The 20192-nt window shown below is 35.9% G+C and overlaps 1 protein-coding gene across 5 annotated transcripts in view; it reads right to left on the bottom strand.

Annotated features, from left to right (window-relative positions):
• Positions 1–20192, bottom strand: part of LOC113929356 (sperm-associated acrosin inhibitor-like) — a 135554-nt gene that overhangs the window by 21554 nt on the left and 93808 nt on the right. For 4 of the 5 annotated variants that reach the window (XM_035727731.1, XM_035727729.1, XM_035727728.1 and 1 more), the window contains 3 exons: positions 7688–7764; positions 6698–6735; positions 5076–5191 (listed from right to left, as the gene is read on the bottom strand). In XM_035727731.1, the coding sequence (XP_035583624.1) occupies positions 5076–5191; positions 6698–6735; positions 7688–7764 (231 nt within the window). Of the gene's footprint in view, positions 1–3953; positions 4280–5075; positions 5192–6697; positions 6736–7687; positions 7765–20192 lie in introns of those variants that run through there. The other variant, XM_027606205.2, reaches the window with a different exon arrangement.

The raw sequence follows: 20192 nt of genomic DNA, 5'->3' as shown, positions 1-20192 counted from the left end.
AGAAAAAACCTCAGTTCTCCTTAAAGAAGTTAGGGGTAAACAATATCTCTGGTATTGAAGAAGTGAATATGTTCACAAACCAAGGAACAGTGATCCATTTTAACAACCCCAAAGTTCAGGCATCACTGGCAGCGAACACTTTCACCATTACAGGCCATGCTGAGACAAAGAGGCTGACAGAAATGCTACCCAGTATCTTAAACCAACTCGGTGCAGACAGTCTGACTAGTTGAAGAAGACTGGCTGAAGCTCTGCCCAAACAATCTGTAGATGGAAAACACCACTTGCTACTGGAGAGGATGATGTTGATGAAGTTCCAGATCTCGTGGAGAATTTTGATGAAGCTTCCAAGAATGAAGCAAACTGAATTGAGTCAACTTCTGAAGAACATAAAACTTGAAGAAGTTACTGGGAGCTGCTATTTTATATTATGACTGCTTTTTAAAATTTTGTTCATGGATCTGATAAAATCTAGATCTCTAATATTTTTAAGCCCAAGCCCCTAGGACACTGCAGCTCTTTTCAGTTTTTGCTTATACACAATTCATTCTTTGCAGCTATTTAAGCTGAAGAAGCCTGGGAATAAAGTTTGAAACAAGGTTAATAAAGTTCTTTGTCTAGGGAAAAAAAAAAGAGAAGATGTGGTATATATATACAATGGAATACTATGAAACCATCAAAAGGAATGAAATCTTGCCATTTGCAATCACGTGGATGGAACTGGAGGGTATTATGCTGAGCGAAATAAGTCAATCAGAGAAAGATATGTATAATATGATCACACTGATATGAGGAATTCTTAATCTCAGGAAACAAACTGAGGGTTGCTGGAGTGGTGGGGGGTGGGAGGGATGGGGTGGCTGGGTGATAGACACTGGAGAGGGTATGGGCTATGGTGAGCACTGTGAATAGTGTAAGACTGTTGAATCACAGACCTGTACCTCTGAAACAAATAATACATTATATGTTAAAAAAAAAAGAAGAAGATAGTAGGAAGGGAAAATGAAGGGGGGGGAAATTGGAGGGGGAGAGACTATGGACTCTGAGGAAAAAACTGAGGGTTCTAGAGGGGAGGAGGGGAGTGGGGAGATGGGTTAACCTGGTGTTGGGTATTAAAGAGGGCACGTACTGAATGGAGCACTGGGTGTTATACGCAAACAATGAATCATGGAACACTACATCAAAAACTAATGATGTAATGTATGGTGATTAACATAACATAATACAATAAAAATAATTTAAAAAAGGAGTTCCAGGAAAATTAAAAGGCAAACGATTAGTCTTATCAACAAATGGTGCTGTGACAACTGGATAACCACATGAAAAAGTATAGCTGTACCCATAATTTATTCAATATATAAAAATTAATTCAAAATGGATAAAAAATCTAAATGCCAGTACTAATACTATGAAACTCTTAGAAGGAAGCCTAGTTGTAAATCTTCACAAACTGTGATTAGGTAGCAATTCTGACATATAACACCAAAGCACAAGCAACAAAGGAAAAAATAAATACACTGGAACTCATGAAATTAAAAAGAAATTGTTGCATCAAAGGACAGTATCAAGAAAGTAAAAAAAGATAACCCCAAAATGGAATAAAGCCACATTTGTAAGTCAATGTGCTTACTCTACTCTCTAGACTATATAAAGAACAATACCAACTCAAAACTAAAAAAGACAAAAAACTAATTTAAAAATGGGCAAAGGATTTGAATAGACATTTCTCCAAAGAAGATACACAAATGTCCAATAAGCACATGAAAAGGTGTTCAACATTGTTAATCATAAGGGAAATGCAGATCAAGCCACAATTAAATACTACTGCACATCTAATAGGGTGAATATAATTTTTTAGAAGATATTATTTATTCATGAGAAAGAGAAGCAGAGGGCAAAACAGGCTCCCCATGGAACAGGGAGCCTGATGTGGGACTTCATCCCAGGACTCTGGGATCATGACCTGAGCTGAAGGCAGACGCTTAACTGGCTGAGCCACCCAGGTGCCCAAGGTTGAATGTAATTTTTAAAAAATAAACAATTGTGATTTGGGTGAGAATGTGGAGATATTGGAACCTTCAAGAAATCCTGCTAGAAATGTGAAAGAGTGTGCCCACTATGGAAAACAGTTTGTCATTTTCTGAAAAATGTGAAAAATGGTTATCAAATGAAATTCTACTTGCAGGTGTATGTCCATGAGAAATGAAAACATATGGTCACACCAAAACTTGCACAAGAATGTTCAGAGTTGCATTATTCATAAAAGCCAATAAGTAGATACAATCCAAATGTCTATAAACTGACAGATGGATAAACAAAATGTGGTATATCCACAAGATGGAATATTCCTCAGTCATAAAAAGGAAAGAAGTACTGATACATGCTACAATGTGGTTAAACTTTGAAAACACCATGCCAAGTGCAGGCGATCATTCACAAAAGACAACATATGATAAATAGATGAGTAAATTTACTTTCATGTGAAAATCATACATATATTGTAGGATTTCATGTATGTGAAATGTCCAAATAGGCAAATTCATAGAGATAAAAAATAGTTTAATGGCTGCCAGGAATTGATAGGTGGGGAATTGGGAAGTATGTAGTTGTTTTTTGTTTTTTGGAGGAGGGGGTAGATGATGGAAACGTGTTGGAATTAGTAGTTATGGTTGTACAGCACTGTAAATGAATGTATACTAAAATATATGTAATCTTATGCTTCAAAATGGCAAATTTTAAGTTTTGTGAACCTTATCTCAATTCAAGAAAACACTGTATTTTCCTTACCAAGTGTCAGATTTTAAATGTTCAGTTTCCTGTGTCCCACTTACATTATGGCTAAAATATAGAGCTGATGTTCATCTAATAAGATTCCTTTAAGAATTAAGTTACATAACAGAAGGGATGACAAAGCTTGTGTAGAAAACAGTCATGCGGAGAGGTGGAATTCCCATCGCTGATGGATACTAACTTCCAGTAGTATACCCGAAGTTCCTAGAAGACAGTAGTAGTATCTGCTTTCCTTAGCAACTTTTCCCTACCATTAATACAGGGCTTAACATATAGTAGTGATTTTTTAAAAAATATGTTAAATACAAGGGAAAGCAATATATGTATAAATTTACCAGCATTCACTGAATGTTTCTTATACATGTCCTCTATAATGAAAAAGACTATGAAAGTGGCTGAATGCATTTTTATAATGCGACTCTAATATCTACATTCTAATGGATAAAAAATCTAAATGCCAGTCCTTTCATGTAAATGAATATGTAACTCCCACATAGATCACTCTTTTAGAGGTGGAAGTGTTTAGTGAAAAGGAGAGCAGGCCTGATAATGTAGCAGATTGATACTTGTCTTCTAGTAATCAATCTTCATTTCTGCCATTAAAATCAAGCTTCAAATGACATATGACCACCCAAACAAAGCTTGTTTCTTGTTGTGTGAGAGATGAAAGAAATGGAGAATCACTGGACTTGGACCACAAATGGAGAGACTGCCCTGATGAAGGCGGAGTTGCCTGGCACCCCAGGATCACCAACTTTTCTCTTGACTGATTCATGAGAGAAAAAGGAAATAATATAATTTTTCTTCCAAATCTCAGAAATCTTACAATATCTTTGAACAGAGTCTCCAAGTCATTCAATGATAGACAGACCCATGTTTTAGAATTTAAGTGCATATTGCCTGACATTTGTAATCATAAGATTAACCTGGAGTACATTTTAGAATCAAGTTTCCAGATCCCTCTCCTAGAGGTTTTGATTGTTTAGGATAAAGAGGAGCCCAAGTGTCTGTATTTTTAATAAATACACAAGTAATGTATTATTTGTTCACCTTTGAAAATATTTCTTTATTATAGTTACCAAAAGTATTCATGTCTTTTCACCCACTAACCAACCAAAGAAAGGGTATTTTAAAACGATAATATTATTGAACATTGTGTTGACTGAAATATTTATGATTTTAAATTGCATTAGATTTTATGTTAAGAAACACACAAGATAATTTTTCAATTGTCTTTGAATAATTGAACATAGAAAAGAAAAATCTTTCATTCATAGGGTCTTAGGAAAATTCTTCAACATCTGATATTCCATCTTAATACCATAGAAGTCTTTGGTTATCTAGGAATTTAAAACCCTGACTGAGGAAGTTCTAATTGGTTGTAGAATCTACCACAAAACTAGATCACAATAAAAGCCATAGTGATGTGTAGCTCAGGCAAAATCAGCATCTACCATAATAACCAAACTCAAATGCTCCACCACTTTCACTGTAAAGAAAGAAAAAGAGAAAGAAAAAGAAATTATTAAAAGAACACTTAAAATTTCTAGGTATTGCACTAAGTGCTCCTCAATGAGGAGAATTTGAAAATGGGATAATGTGTCCGGATTCAATCTTGGAAACTGCACAGACCTGAGAGAGGAGAGGATTAGAGATTTTCAGATTAAAGGAGAGGAAATATCTGTGATAGAAAATGGTGACTCAGAAAAATTGACCAAACTTGAAGACTGCCAACTCCTCTTGAGTGAAGGAAACAGGAAGAGAGTTTACATGGAAGGTTCCAGAATGCCCTGCTTCTAAGAAAGGTTTGGAGTGTGTCATGGAGTTCAACAGACAGAGCGGAGCATCAGAGGAGCTCTTCTGAGCAGGAATGGGCCCAGTGTGATGATTTCAGAGTTCTGTAGCTAGTAGGGTTTCTTGCTCAATAATGCCCAAGTTAGCTTGCAGCTACATCATGGAGACTGCCACTCATCGTCTGGACTTTGGAATGTTATCAGTGACTAGACTGTCATTAGTAAATGATAATAATTCAATTAAGTTCAACTAATTGACTTATACATTTTCAGAATATCCACAAAGTTATATTTGAGAGGTCAAATATAAAACTGCTTCTAGAAATGAGAACTTCAGGGAAAGGTACAAGTGTGTTTCTGTGGCTTTTACAGAGAGAGTAGTTATTTTCTGCATATACTGTGCCTCGGCTATCAAAAACATGGGTTTTCCTATCATTTTATGATGGTTTCTTCATTATTTTGGAAAAGCCATATTTAGTCTTGTGTTCTTACAATTGTTCACTGCAGAAAACACATGTATTGGAATAAGTTTGGCCATTGGTTGCACAGACTGGATCCTTTTCTCTTGTGCAAAAATGTGATTGATGTATATACACATCACAGCTTGGCTGTTGAACAGAAAGAGACAACATAAAATGTATCAAGTAATGAACTTTTTAAATAAAATGTCCCTTATCTTAATACAAAGTGTCATGCATTAAAATGGAATAAATATATTCTATATTGAGGTTTAAAAATAAGCATCAAGGTACCCATAGTCCACTTACACATAAAATATTTTTAGTATATTTTTACAAACCCAACATTATTTTTTTTTTAAAAAAGACATACAAATGGCTAAATGTGTTTTTATAATTTAGACACTCTGCCTCCACTTCTCCCCACACTAGGGTCAGATTTTCCTCAGTTGACCCTTGATCAGTGAGGGTCTTAGAGGTATGGGCCTTCCCACCCTACACAGTTGAAAATTCACATATAACTTTTGACTCACCCAAAACTTAAATACCAATACCTTACTGTTGACCAGAAGCTTTATGACAACATAAACAGTCAATTAACAAATATTTTGTATATGTATTATATATGGTTTTCTTACAAAAAACCTAGAGAAAAGAAAATATTAAGAAAATCATAAGGAAAGGGGTGACTGGATGGCTCAGTTGTTGAGTGTCTGCCTTTGGCTCAGGTCATGGTCCCAGTGTCCTGGGATACAGTCCCACATCGGGCTCCCTGCTTGTCAGGAAGCCTGCTTCTCCCTCTCCCACTCCCCCGCTTGTGTTCCCTCTCTCGCTGTGTCTCTCTCTCTGTCAAATAAATAAATAAATAAAATCTTTAAAAAAAAAAAATCACAAGGAAGATTGTACTGTCCTGTAAAACAGTCTGTGTATAAGTGGACCCATGCAGTTTAAGAGTCAACTATATTTCATACCACAAGAAATCATAAAACAATTTTTAATAACTCCCTTGTCTTTCTCAGTAGTTTTACTGCTATATAATCTGTTAGTTTCAGATTATTACCACACTTGTATGAATTCATATATATGAGTGTTTGCATATGTGTATATAACCATACAGATATGTATGTAATTTGCTTCATGATGACAGTGTTGGTTATTTACATAAATAAACAACGTGTGTATTCTTACATAACCCGCTTTTTAAATGTCTTTGTAACTTTTATCTATTCACATGTTTAGAACTGTAGTTCATTTTCATCACCTCTATGTAATAATTGACTCTGTGAATGTATGACAATTATTATTTTATCTACCGTTTAGTGAAAAATTGGGTTGTTGCTTTTTTAATCCTTGTTTTGCTAAGATAAACAATTCTACTTTAAACACCCCTAATCCATAACAGACACTTGTCTATAACAAGACGAAACTAGTAATGGAATTTTTTAGTAATGGGATATTTTTACCTTGTCTTTAATGCCAAATGACTTTGTACATCTGGCAAGATTCTGTTTCTTGAACTTACCGTAATAATAAAACTGTTTGTTACTTTTGAATGATCATTCTGTTGTACACAGGGAAATTTGCTGTTAAAACTTACAATATAAAAAAATTAAAGGCTTACCACTTCAATTCCTGAAGTAATCAGTATTAACTTACCACTTGACGAATTTCTGGTAAAGGTTCAAAAGAAGTTTCTGCAACCAACGACCACACACACAAATTAAAAATAAGAGGAGGAAGAGGGGAAAATCATCCCGGTCTCTGGTGAAAAGTACCCATATCTCTTAGTAGCAAAATATTACGCAAATTGCCTAATAGGACCCTGCAAATGATGAGCCTTTTATAGCAGTATCAAAACAGTAAGTTCACAAAATAAATTCAGATGTAGAAAGATAATTCCAAATTAATCTCATTCTGTGAAAATTATCTTATGTATTATTTAATAATAATAAAACACTCCTGTAAGATACTATAGTTGTGATTTTTTTCCATTTTTATAAATGAGACATCTTAGTTGGAAAAGACAATGGTTTGCTTAGTGTCACTCATATACCTCTCAAAAAGTCACTTAATATGAAGAAATTAATTATTATTTAATTAATTCGTATTCAGGTCTCATATCAGGGATCTCTCCACTACCTCACAGGTACTTTATTCTGAAATTCATGGGCCACCTTGGGCTTTAAGGAGCATAAGGTTGTTAGCAGAGGAATAAATGAATTCTTTCCTTATACAATGCCTTGACTCAGAGGTGGCAAACAACAAATCAGATTTTCAAGGATGTCAGACCTAGAAGACATCATTACTTTCCACACTCTGCATTTAGCAACCGTGGAATCTGAACTCCGAAAAGGAAAAAAAAAAGTAAATATTTTTAGTCCTAGATGAACAAAAAGACAAGTTCATTCTGAGTACTGCTCATCCTAACCCACATCTTTGTCTCCAACTCTCTAAGGTGGAAAATGAGATTAGGCAACCCACTGATGCAATTTTAAAAGGTATTTCTAACATACTCTGTTTCATTTTGCCAGTTTAAGATTTATAAATCCTATAAATCAAACTCCTCCATTTCTAGATAATAGCAGTTGTTTGCTGCATTTCTAAGATATGGGAAATACTTCATCCAGGACTGAAAAATGTACTCACCAGAATAATGAGGAAATGCCAAGGCAATGATAAAAATAGCTTTGATCCATGTCAAGAAGAAAGACATTTTACCAAGTCTGTGGAAGAAACCCATAGAGACATTATAACATATGTTATATGTTATAACAGGGGACAATCTGCCCATTTCCAAATGAAACTTTCTTATAGGTGAAGAAGCTTTTCCACTTTCCTAGATTCCTACTTAGTGTGGACTATTCCCTTTTTCCTTCCCCCAACACACAGTGTCAACAAGACATACATGGTAAGAGAAGACCTTATATGGACTTGAAAGGAACACCAGACAGTCCTCTGTGTATATTTAAGTAGGAGCTGTTTACTCTCCCAACCCTTGGCTCAGCCCACAAGGAGCCAGGCTGCATTTATGGAAATAGGCGCTTTGGAATCTGAAGTTTTTCATCAGAGCATTTGACTGCATCAGAAAATAGAAACCATTATTTCAGGAAGGACTGACCTACAGCAGTCCTCCCGTCAAACTCCACACCACAGCTACCTTCACAGAGTCCCTTCCACCTGACACAGAGAAGACAGTGGAGAGTGGGGTCTACAGCTCTAGAGATGGTGCCTATTCAGTTCACTTTACTTCTCAACTATTTCCACCCAGCTGAGGAATCTCCTTGATCGATCTGATGGTGACGAGCTTATGGGGGTGAGATGGCTCATGGCAGATAAGATGCTGGGGTACTCTGTGTTCTGCCTAGAGGCTCTAAAATGGCTGTGAGAGATGCTTCACAAATGCATTATCAATAGATCTCTAAGCAGCAAATTTGGGGTAGCTTGATCAGATGTCTCCAGAAGTATGGGGAGGAGAGGTGGTAATAGTGCTTTGAAACCAAGATAGAGAAGAGATGTGAAATCTTTCCAAGCTATTGAATTGGGAAGAAAAGGAGAATCAAAAGAAGAAGAGAAGAAAGAGTTTTGGGAATTGTAATTGGAATTATAACTTGGACTCACGTATTTTGCAACGCCGGAAGCACACAGGACTTAATTGGAGATTTGATTTGTATTAAACTTTTTATTTTGAGATCAATGGAGATTCTCTTAAAACCTTAAGGACTAATGCAGGGAGTTCTCATGTTCCTGTTATCCAGTTTCCCCTAATGGGAACATCTTGTAAAACTATAGTACAAATTCACAACCTGAAATGTTCAAAAAATTTCCTAGATGAGCATTGGAATGGCCCACTTTGGGGACCTGGGCTAGAGGACAGTGTGTGCCCTGAATTGTATGACGGATAATTAGATCTTTACCTCAAAGTGAAGTGGAAGACCCTACAGGGTTTGAAGTAGGAAGAGATTTAATCAGAGCTGTTTAACTAATCTGCTTTGCAGTCTGGCTCAGTGGTAAGAGATTTGGCAGATGAAAGTCCTAAATTCAAATCCCATCTACCCCTGAGTAACCTTGACACAATATTCAGACCTTTTAATCCACAATTTCCTAATTTTAAATGTGAGAATAATTTCTGTCTCATAGGCTTGCCATAAATATTAAGGATAAAATACTAAAAGTCTGTACATAGGTTGTGTGTCAGACTTATATTTGTCATCCTAATCTAACCTGCCTTTTTTTTTTTTAAATCAGCGAAGAAAGCCAAGATTTAGAAAAGAATCCTTGAATCTAGCGCTGTTCCATGCCAACTTAGTGGGAGGGTACAAAATCTGATAAGTGCCAAAAATGTTCCTTTATCATAATAAAGTGACTATTGTGTTTACATTTGTCCTTTGAAATATTTACATAGACACCATCAGAGATATTCATGCAGGCAAATCCTTTTGGCACATTTGTGGAGAAATTAAACTGAAGTTCTCTTACATGTATTGATTAGCAGAGGTTAAGAGCAGGAGACACTCCCTATTTTGCACAACAGGTCACAAGTTTTTAAATTAACCATGAAAGAGAATGTTAAATGTATGTATTATTTAATGCATATTTATCTTCCTTGAAAATGTCTAATATGCATAAATGGTTGAATATAAGCATAAATGTACAGATATTTAATATACAACTATACTAAAATCTCACACAAATATATACATATGTGTATATATAGATGTATATGCATTATGTATATATATGTGTGTGTCCATGTATGGTGTATCTATATGCATGTATATATCTGTATATGTATCTAGATATGTAATAACACACATATAACATGTATATTATATATGTAATACTATGTATTAATGTTACATCTACACATATAAATGCATATATGCTTATGTACATATACACACACGCACAGTATATGTTTATACACTATGTCGTATACATATGTATACTACACATAGTACATATACATATGTGTATATCTATCTATACATATCTATATACCTAAATTATCTAGGCGAGCCCTAAATGTCATCACAAGTATTTTTATAAAAGAGAGACAGAAGGAAATTTGATGCAGACACACAAAGAAGAAGGCCTTATGAAGACAGAGCTGAGAAAGATTTGAAGATATTGACCTTTAAGATTATAGATAATAGATAGATATAGATAGACACATGATGGAAGGACAGATAAAAATAGGCACAGAAGAATAAATAAAGATTTTTCTGTAACTATCTTTTTTCATTTAACAGTCAATGGCATATCTTCATATAAGTGTATACATAATCATAATATATAATAAGTATAAACACATATAAGTATACACAATTCCTTTTAAGGTGTTATTAAATACTTTTGCTAGCAATGTTGTATTGAACATGATTGTACAGGTCATTATATGCTCATTCAATTGTATCTAGACTTTTAGAAGTTGCATTTTCAGTCAAATAATATATGCAGTTTAAATTTTATAGATAAGAGCAAATTACTTCTGGCACTTTTATAGTCTTTTACTATGAAAAAGATAGATTACAAACATGACTGTTTCTCCACACCTCATCAAATGAGTGTCTTCTGAAATACTCAGGTTTCTACACACACATCTAAATATATACACACATATAGAGTAAGTATATTGGATGATTTTTTTCAGTTACAGAATTTCTTCATTTGGGAATGAAGTTAAAATTATAAGTTAATGAAACCACAATTTCTATTTTTTTTTACTTTTATCAATTTTTTTCTACAAACATGGTTTACCTCCCTATGTGAGTCCTGAATGTGTGAAGAAATTATACTTTACTAATTAGTAAAATTCATTGTGATTTTCTCTTCTGCAAAATGAGATTTTCTGAGAGTCTATGATGGAACCTCTTGTCACACATGGCATATACAAGTGGAACAAAGTATTTGAACTGGTGATGTCTGAACTTTTGACATGCTGCCTATTGTGTCCATTTAGAAGCTCTGAATATTAACTCCTGCTGGAAAATGCTGACTACATGCTTATTTATGTCTCCTCTCCAATATTCCAAAATTTATAGTGTTCAGGAGATCCTGTTAGGTTCTGGAGGCAAAATATCAAATATATGGAGATCAATATAGGCAGGAGAATTGACCATGGGATTCTGTAGAAGCAGGCAATTCCCAATATCCGGGAAATGAAGGAAACTATAAACCTGATCATCAGGGGCAGGTTTGGTAATCACATCTTGTAGTTGGGTACAGTCGAAAAACTGTGGTCAGGGGCACCTGGGTGGCTCAGTCAGTTAGGCGTCTGCCTTCAGCTCAGGTCATGATCTCAGTGTCCTGGGATGGAGTCTGCTTCTCCCTCTCCCTCTGCCCCTCCCTCTGCTTGTGCTCTCTTTCTCTCTCTCAAAAAAATAAACAAAATCTTAAAAAAAAAAAGGAAAGTAAACCATGGTCAGCCAATGAACTTTATCCTTGAAGAATTCAAAGAAAGACATGCTTAGAGCACCTCTTATGTGAAGGCATACGTCATTATCCAAACTAATAAAGTCAAAGATATTACTTTCTTCTGAATCATTGATACTGTCTATGGGATATTTTGCTTCACTTGCCAACTGTACATAAGCCTGAGTTTATCTTTAAAGCAAATTGCCTTGTCAGAAAACAGGCAGTATCTTACGTGCCATAAAGAAAATTCCTCAGGGCAGCACAAAGGAATGTAGGGATGGTCACAGAATGGTTTTGCATCTTGATTTTGATGGTTACATGACTATGTGTATTTGTCAAAACTCAGAATGGTATACCAGGAACAATGAATTTTACCATATAAAATTTAATTTAAAAACTAAATTAGAAATTTCCATTTAAAAAAACAGTTGATGCTTTTGCTGGAAGTAACCAACTATTTGATCTCACCTGAAAACCAACATTTTAAAATTTATAGCTATTTAATATAGACCATCTAATTTAAAATGACTTTCTCATGGTATCACTTTTAAAAAATTGATGTCTAGAAACGTATAGGAAAGAAATTACGCTTGACCTCAAAGGGTCCATAGGTTAAATCACATTTCTTTCCCTTCATACCTAGAAATATAAATTTCAGTGACAGATTTAGGGAACTATCTCATTCACTTGTGAAGCTGTGAAACCCATCAACCCCACCCACTCTACAGCGTGTGGGAGAGTCGCAGGGGTGGGGGGGAGGTGGAGGGCAGAGAATGCAATCTTCCCTTCATGCAGTTCTCTCCTTCTTTTTGAGTTCCTGCCTCCACAGCAGAGTTGGAGGGATTCTCACCTAGACACGGTGCTCCTTAGAAAGCCAGTGATATTCCAGAATCTTTCTCCACTCTGGGAAGTAAGTCTGCAGGCTAGCCAGTGGTTTCTGGTAGCAGAGCCCCTTTGGTTGCTTCTTAGTATGCCATTAGTGTAGGGGAGTCTGTTGTTTTTCATTAGAATGTATGGTCCTGGTGACTTTTCATCTTCCCCTTGGCCTTGGTTATCAATAAGAAAACTCCTACTTAGTGTCCTATTAGATTAGGAAAGACTTACAAAGCATTAGGACCATAGGAGAAGTGGTCCTCAACATCCTGCAATGCATGTGTTGTAGCCAATTCAGTGTCCGCATCTGGCATGGTCTGTGGAGGGAAGGATGGTGCATGAAGGAATCCAGGGTGCTAACAGAGTGTCCTTGACATAGCTGACAATGAGGTCCCAGACTGGATGATCCCTGAGGACAAGATCACACAGTTCATTTTATACTGGCACAAGGTGCATAGATATGTATTTGTATATATATATATATATATATATATATATATATATATATATATATATATATATATTCCAGCTTTATTGAAATATAATTAATATGTATCATTGTTAACTTTAAGTTGTGCAATGTGTTGATTTGATACACTTTTATATTGTAAAATGATTACTACCATAGTATTAGCTAACCTTCATCCCATCACATAATTACCTGTATCTTTTTTGTGGTGAGAACATTTAAGATCCACTCTCTTAACAACTTTCAAGTGTATAATAAGTAGCATTAACCATGCTGTACATTAAATCTCTGGAACTTACTCATCTCTTTTTTTTAAAAATATAATGTATTTGTTTCAGGGGTGTAGGTCTGTGATTCATCAGTCTTACACAATTCACAGCGCTCACCATAGCACATACCCTCCCAATGTCCATCACCCAGCCACCCTATCCTTCCCAACATCCTCCATTCTAGCAACCCTCAATTTGTTTCTTGAGATTAAGAGTCTCTCATGGTTTGTTGCACTCTCTGGTTTCATTTTGTTTCATTTTTCCATCCCTTCCCCTATGATCCTCTGTCTTGTTTCTCAAATTCCTCATATCAGTGAGATTATACGATCATTGCCTTTCTCTGATTGACTTATTGCGCTAAGCATAATACCCTCTAGTTCCATCCATGTAGTTGCAAAAGGCACAATTTTATTTTTTTGATGGCTGCATAATATTCCATTGTGTGTCTGTTTGTGTGTGTGTGTGTGTGTGTGTGTGTGTGTGTGTATCCCATCTTCTTTATCCATTCATTTGTTAATGGACATCTAGGCTCTTTCCATAGTTTGGCTATTGTGGACATTGCTGCTATAAACATTGGGGTGCATGTGTCCCTTCGGATCACTACATTTGTTTCTTTGGGGTAAATACCCAGTAGTGCAATTGCTTGGTCATAGGGTAGCTCTATTTACAACTTTTTGAGGACCCTCCATACTGTTTTCCAGAGGGGCTGCACCAGCTTGCATTCCCACCAACAGTGTAGGAGGGTTTCCCTTTCTCCACATCCCTGCCAACATCTGTCGTTTCCTGACTTGTTCATTTTAGCCATTCTGACTGGTGTGAGGTGGTATCTCATTGAAGTTTTGATTTGTATTTCCCTGATGCCAAGTGATGTTGTACATGTTTTCATGTGTCTGTTGGCTATTTGGATGTCTTCTTTGCAGAAATGTCTTGGAACTTACTCATCTTATAACAGAAAGTTTGTACCCTTTGACTAACATCTCTCCATTTTCCCCACTCCCTAGCCCCTGATAACTACCATTCTCTTCTCTATTTTTATGAGTATGAGGGGTTTTTTGTTTTTGTTTTTAGATTCCATATATAAGTGATACACAGTATTTGTCTTTCTCTATCTGGCTTATACTTAGCACAATGCCCTCAAGGTCCATCCATGTTCTCACATACGACAGGATTTCCTCTTTGTCATGGTTGAATGATGTTCCACTGCATATAAAAACACACCACATCTTTATCTATTCATCCATTGACAGACACTTAAGTTGTTTTTGTATCTTGGCTATCATGAATAATGCTACAGAATGGGAGAAAATATTTAAAAATTTTATATCTGATAAGGCATTAATTTCTAAAACATAAAAAGAACTCATACAACTCAATAGCAAAAACCAAAAATCCTACAAGCATCTGATTAAAAAATGGGCAGAGGAGGGATGCTTGGGTGGCTCAGTTGGTTAAGCATCTGGCTTCAGCTCAGATCATGATCCCAGAGTCCTGGTATCAAGTCCCACATCGGACTCCTTGCTCAGTGGGGAACCTGCTTCTCCCTCTGCCTGCCATTCCCCCTGCTTGTGCTCTCTCTCTGACAAATAAATAAATAAAATCTTTCAAGAAAATGGGCAGAGGAACGGAATAGACATTTTTCCAAAGAAAACATACAAATGGCCAACAGATACATAAGAAGCTGCTCAACATCACTCATCATCAGGGTAATGCAAATCAAAACCACAATGAGGTGTTACTGCATACCTGTCAGAAGGGCTGTCTTCAAAAACACAAGAGATAGCAAGTGTTGGCAAGGCTGTGGAGTAAAATGGAACGCTTGTGCACTATTGGTGGGAATGCAAATTGGTATGGTCATTATGAAAAATAGTATGGGGGTTCCTCAAAAAATTAAAAATACAATTACCATATATTGGAGCAATCCCATTTCTGGGTATATAATCTTCTTGACAAATTCAGTGCACAACACCATGTTGTTACCGAAGACACTAAATTTCACAGCAGGTATCTAGAACTTTTTCATCTTGTGTAACTATAACTTTATTATAGTTACTGAGCAACAGTTTCCCCTCTTCTCCCTCCCTCAGTCCCCTGGCAACCACCATTTTATTTTCTGCTACTATAAGTTTGACTACTTTAGATAACCCAAACAGGAGAAATCATGCCAGTATTTGTTCTTCTGTGACTAACTTATTTCAATTCACATAACATCTTCCAGGTCCATCCACGTTATGGCAAATGGTAGCATTCCCTTTAAGGTTGAATTAAATTCCATTGTATGTGCATACCACTTTCCTTCATCATTTTGTCCGTTGACAGACATTTGGCTTGTTTCCATATTTTGATTATTGTGAATAATGCCGTAATGAACACAGGAGTGCAGATAGCTCTTTAAGATCCTTATTTCAATCTTGGGGTTGTTTTCTTAGGAGTAGAATTTCTTGATCATACAGTAGATCTATCTTCAATTTTTTGAGGAACCTTCATTCTGTTTTCCATAGTAGCTGCACCACTTTACATTCTCACCAATTATCTTAGTCCATTTGGGTTGCTTATAACAAAATGCCACAACTGAGTAGCTTATAACAACAAAAAAAAATGAACAGTTCTGGAGGCTGAGAAGTCTGAAGTCAAGGTACCAGTATGGTTGCATTCTGATGAATGTTCTCTTCCTGTTTCTTCTCGCTGTGCCCTCACCTGGGGAAGGGGGCTAGGGTTCTCTCAGGAGCCTCTCTTGTAAGGTATTAATTCCGTTCATGAGGTTTCACCTGCATTACTGAAGCACCTCCCAAAGACCCCATGAATATCATCACCTTTGGGAGTTAGGATTTCAACACATGAATTTGGGAAGGACACATTCAGACCATAGCACTAACAGCATACACGAGTTCCAATGTCTCTGCATCTTCTCCAACATTTGTTATCTCCAGTGCTTTGGCCATTTTTAAATCTGGTTATTTGCTTTTTGCCATTGAGTTGAAGGAGTTCCTTTTCTATCTTGGAAACTAACACCTTACCAGATATATGGTTGACAAATATTCTCTCCCATCTATAAGTTGTCTTTTCACTCTATTGATAGTTTCCTTTGTTGTACAAAAACTGTTTTGTTGAAGTAGTCTCACTCACCTTTGTTTTATTGCCTATACTTTTGGTATCATACCCATGAAATCATTACCAAGACCAATGTCATGAAGATTTTATCCCTTATGTTTTCTTCTGGGAGTTATATAGTTTCAAGTGTTACGTTTTAAGTTTTTAATCAGTTTTGAGTTGATTATTTGGTGAATGGTGTAAGATAGATATGAAATGCCATACACCCAAAAAAAGGATAAATATAATCTATATTTAGGTCTAAAGACAAACACTTCTCTAGTCACGTTCCAGTAAATAATAAAACGTTACCAATATTGTTGTAAAAACCCAAGAAAGTCCATGCAACTGGCTAACCGTTGGTATCATGTAGCCAACTCCCCATCCTCACCCTTCCCAGGTCACACCTTTCTCACTCCTTCCTCCCACATACACCAGAGGAAGTCACCTAACCGAATTTTCTATTTATGATTCCCTATCTTCCTCGAGAATTCCACATGCATAACAATGTGTATGCTCATGTATAGTTTTGGATATCTTGACAATTTATGCAAAGAAAAAAAACTGTATGTATCTTACATGGCTTTCTTTCTACATTCTCTGTGACCTTAATATATACTGATGTTTAGAGCTGTAGTTTATTTACTTTCACCCCTACCGAATATTCCGCTATGTGGATGTATAGAAATCATTGCTATTTATTCTTCTAGAAACTGATCCTTGGGGTGATATTTGTTTCCCATTGTGTTGTTGGATGAATAAGTCTACTCTCAATACACTTTTACATCTCTCGGTTTTGTGCACAACAAATAACTACCTATGGAATAGTTTGGAATTTGGGGGTGATAGGATAAATACAATATCACGTTTTAAGGTTAATGTTAAATGGTTTTGATTGCTTGTTAGATCCTATTTCTAAACCTTGGTGTAATAATAATACATAATTTTACTTTTTGGAGAATATGGGGTTTTGTACATTTTGCTTGGTCAATTTTGCTTGCTTTGAAAAAATTGAAAATGGTTAAAAATTTACATGCTTCAGCTTCCAAATGAACCAGTAATAACTTACCAAATGTCTGAAATGTGATGATTTTTAAAAAGCAGTTTCTGCAACCAAAGAAGTTTAAAAAGATAAAGAGGCCACACATATATCAGTAGTGGAACTGGAAATAATGAGGTCAGCATTTTGTGCCATAACAAAAATACAAAATTTCAAATGTCTCCAAATTTTAGAAAAAATTAATCCCCAAATTAATCTAGATCTGTGAAAAATAGTCATATATTATTTTTAATAACTCCTAATATTCTACTTGAAGATACCATTTTTTAAAGTTTTTATTTAAATTCCAGTTATTTAGCAAAGAGTGTAATATTGTTATATTAAGGTGTATAGTATAGTGACTCAGTACTTCCATATATCACTCGGTTCTCATCACAAAAAGTGTACTCCTTAATACCCAACACCTGTTTCAGCCATCCCCCACCCACCTCCCCAATGGTAAACATCAGATTGTTCTCTAGAGTTAGGAGTCTGAGGATACCAATTTTTAAAAAGCTTTATAAGAGAGACATTTCATTGTGACATAAGACAATACCTTGTGTGAAGTCACTTAAATATGAAGAAATTCTGCTCTAATATCAGGGTTCTATTCAATACCTAACAGCTACTTTTTTCCAAACTTTATGGAGCCACCTCGAACTTTAAGGGAGGTAAACTGGTCACCTGAGATATTCATGAATGAGTTCTTTCCCTACTCAGGCCTTGATTTCCGGGCCTCAGAGCTGATAAGTAAAAAATCAGATTTTCAAGGAATACCAGATCTAGAAGAGATCACTCCTTCTCTATATTTTGTACTGAACGACAGTGGAATCTGGGCCCCAAAAGGGAAAAAAATTTGGTTAAAGTTCTTGAGTTACAGATGAACAAAGAGCTAAAGTCTACTGCGCATTCTAACCCACCACTCTGTTTCAACTGTTCTAACATGGGAAATGAGAAAAGGCAGTTCAATGATGAGATATTTAAAAGAAATTTATAACATGCCCTGTGTCATTTAACCAAGTAAGAATTAAAAGGCCAGTAAAACAACCACTCCATTTTTAAGTTACAGCAGAAAGCCTTCTGTTTTCCTAGGATATGCAGTGTTTTACCCAGGACTGGCAAATTTATTCACCAGAAAAAAAGAGTAAAGGCCATGATGATGAAAATAGCTTTGATCCATAATGAGAACAGAGTCATTTGATTGAATCTGTGAAAGAAACCCTTCAGGATGCTTGCAACAATGGCAAAGGACACATTGCCCATCTCCTATGGACAGGCAAACCGAATTTAGGGCACATTTTATAAAGTGTCTTACTTTATAAAGAAGGAACTATTCCAACCCCTTGGATTCCTGGTCAAGGTGAACTGTTAGCTCCATTTTTCTCCCATCCCTAAAATTCAACAAGAAATGTCAACAGAAGGCTGTCCTGGAGATAGGAGAGAAAAGCCCATAGAAAGTGCTCTGTGAACACAAGAAGTTGATTACTCTCCCAAATCTTTGAGTAAACACACAAGGAGCTGGCTGCATTTCAAGTAAACATGCACATTTCAATCTCAGTATTTTCTTCAGAAAAATAGTCGTTATTTCTGGTAAGATCAATGGGGAGCAAGACTCACAGCAATGCTATACCCTGGGGCTACCTCCCTAAGTTCCCTGCTTGACATACTTCACACAAAGAGATAATGAGTGAAGCAACAGTGGCTATTGTGTTCACTTTTTTCCCCCAACCATACATCTCCATCCATCTAAATCACTTTTTCTGAGATGTGAGTGATGAGCTTGTTGGAGTAATACAGATAGCTCAGGACAGGTAAGAGACAGAGGCATTCTGTGCCCCCCCCACCCCTCACCCCCCACCCAGAGGGGGGCTGTAAAGTACATCAGGAGAGATGCCTCACAAATAGTTTTCAGTAGATCTTCCCTCAGCAGGAGGTTTGGGACAATTTGATCTAATGTACCCAGAGTACGAGGAGGAAAGAAAGAAATGTGTGCAGATATAGATTTTAAGATAGAGAAGATAATATGAAAACATTCCAAGTAAGTGAGTTGAAAAAGAACAGAAGAATCAAGCAAGAAAAAGAAAAAAGAGTTTGGAAATGCTAATTCAACAAAGGTCTAAACCCTTGGAACTTAAAAAAAGCTAGATGAATATCAGAATCACTTGGAGAAATTCTAAAGCCTGAAGATGCATCATCTACTATCAAGATCATGAAAAACTGTTAATAGTGAGTCCTGGACATTGTTATGTTTTAAAAGCTCCTAGATGAGAATCAGGCACAACCTGGGAGACAGCACAGCATAGAAATTGCTAGAATAGGAGAAAAATAAATCTGGAGATTAAAGTTGAAACAAGATGAGGCATTACCCTAAATTATTTGATAAATAATTTGATCTTTACTTCAGAGGTAAATGAGAGACACTAAAGGCTTTTAATATAAGGGAGAGATTTTTCAGTTATTTTCTTCCTAACAAACCAATCAGCTTTATGGACTGATTCAGTGGAAAGAGATCATTTCAAATGCCATCTACCATTGAATAACCTGGACTCAACATCTAGACTTTATAATGTACATTTTGCTTATTTTAAATCTGAGAATCATAACTCCTGTCTCACAAGTTTATCATAAATATTTGAGTTAAAATATTAGAACTGTCCATACTTGTGTGTGAGGATTATACTTGTCACCCTAAACCTACCAGTAATTTTTAGCAATGAAGAAGCCCAGAATTTAGAAATATCAGAAACTCTATACTTCAAGGGGAATAGACTTTACTGACACATAAAGAGACCAAAAACCAAAAACAATAGCACAAACACCAGGAGTTTAGGTGGGGAAAGTCATCATAAAGAGTCACTATAAAATACTATTAAAATGTCCATTTTCAACAAAATATATGAGAAATTCAAGATACAGGAGAGTATGTTCCATACACAGTGAATAAAAAAAAAAATTCAAGGATAGAAATTCTCTTTCAGGGGCTAAGATATTGGACCTAAC

The sequence above is a fragment of the Zalophus californianus genome, chromosome 5 (assembly GCF_009762305.2).
Source record: "Zalophus californianus isolate mZalCal1 chromosome 5, mZalCal1.pri.v2, whole genome shotgun sequence".
In the NCBI taxonomy this organism is placed as follows: Eukaryota; Metazoa; Chordata; class Mammalia; order Carnivora; family Otariidae; genus Zalophus; species Zalophus californianus.
The sequence above is the reverse complement of the archived record's forward strand: the minus strand, read 5'-3'. Positions and strand labels throughout refer to the sequence as shown.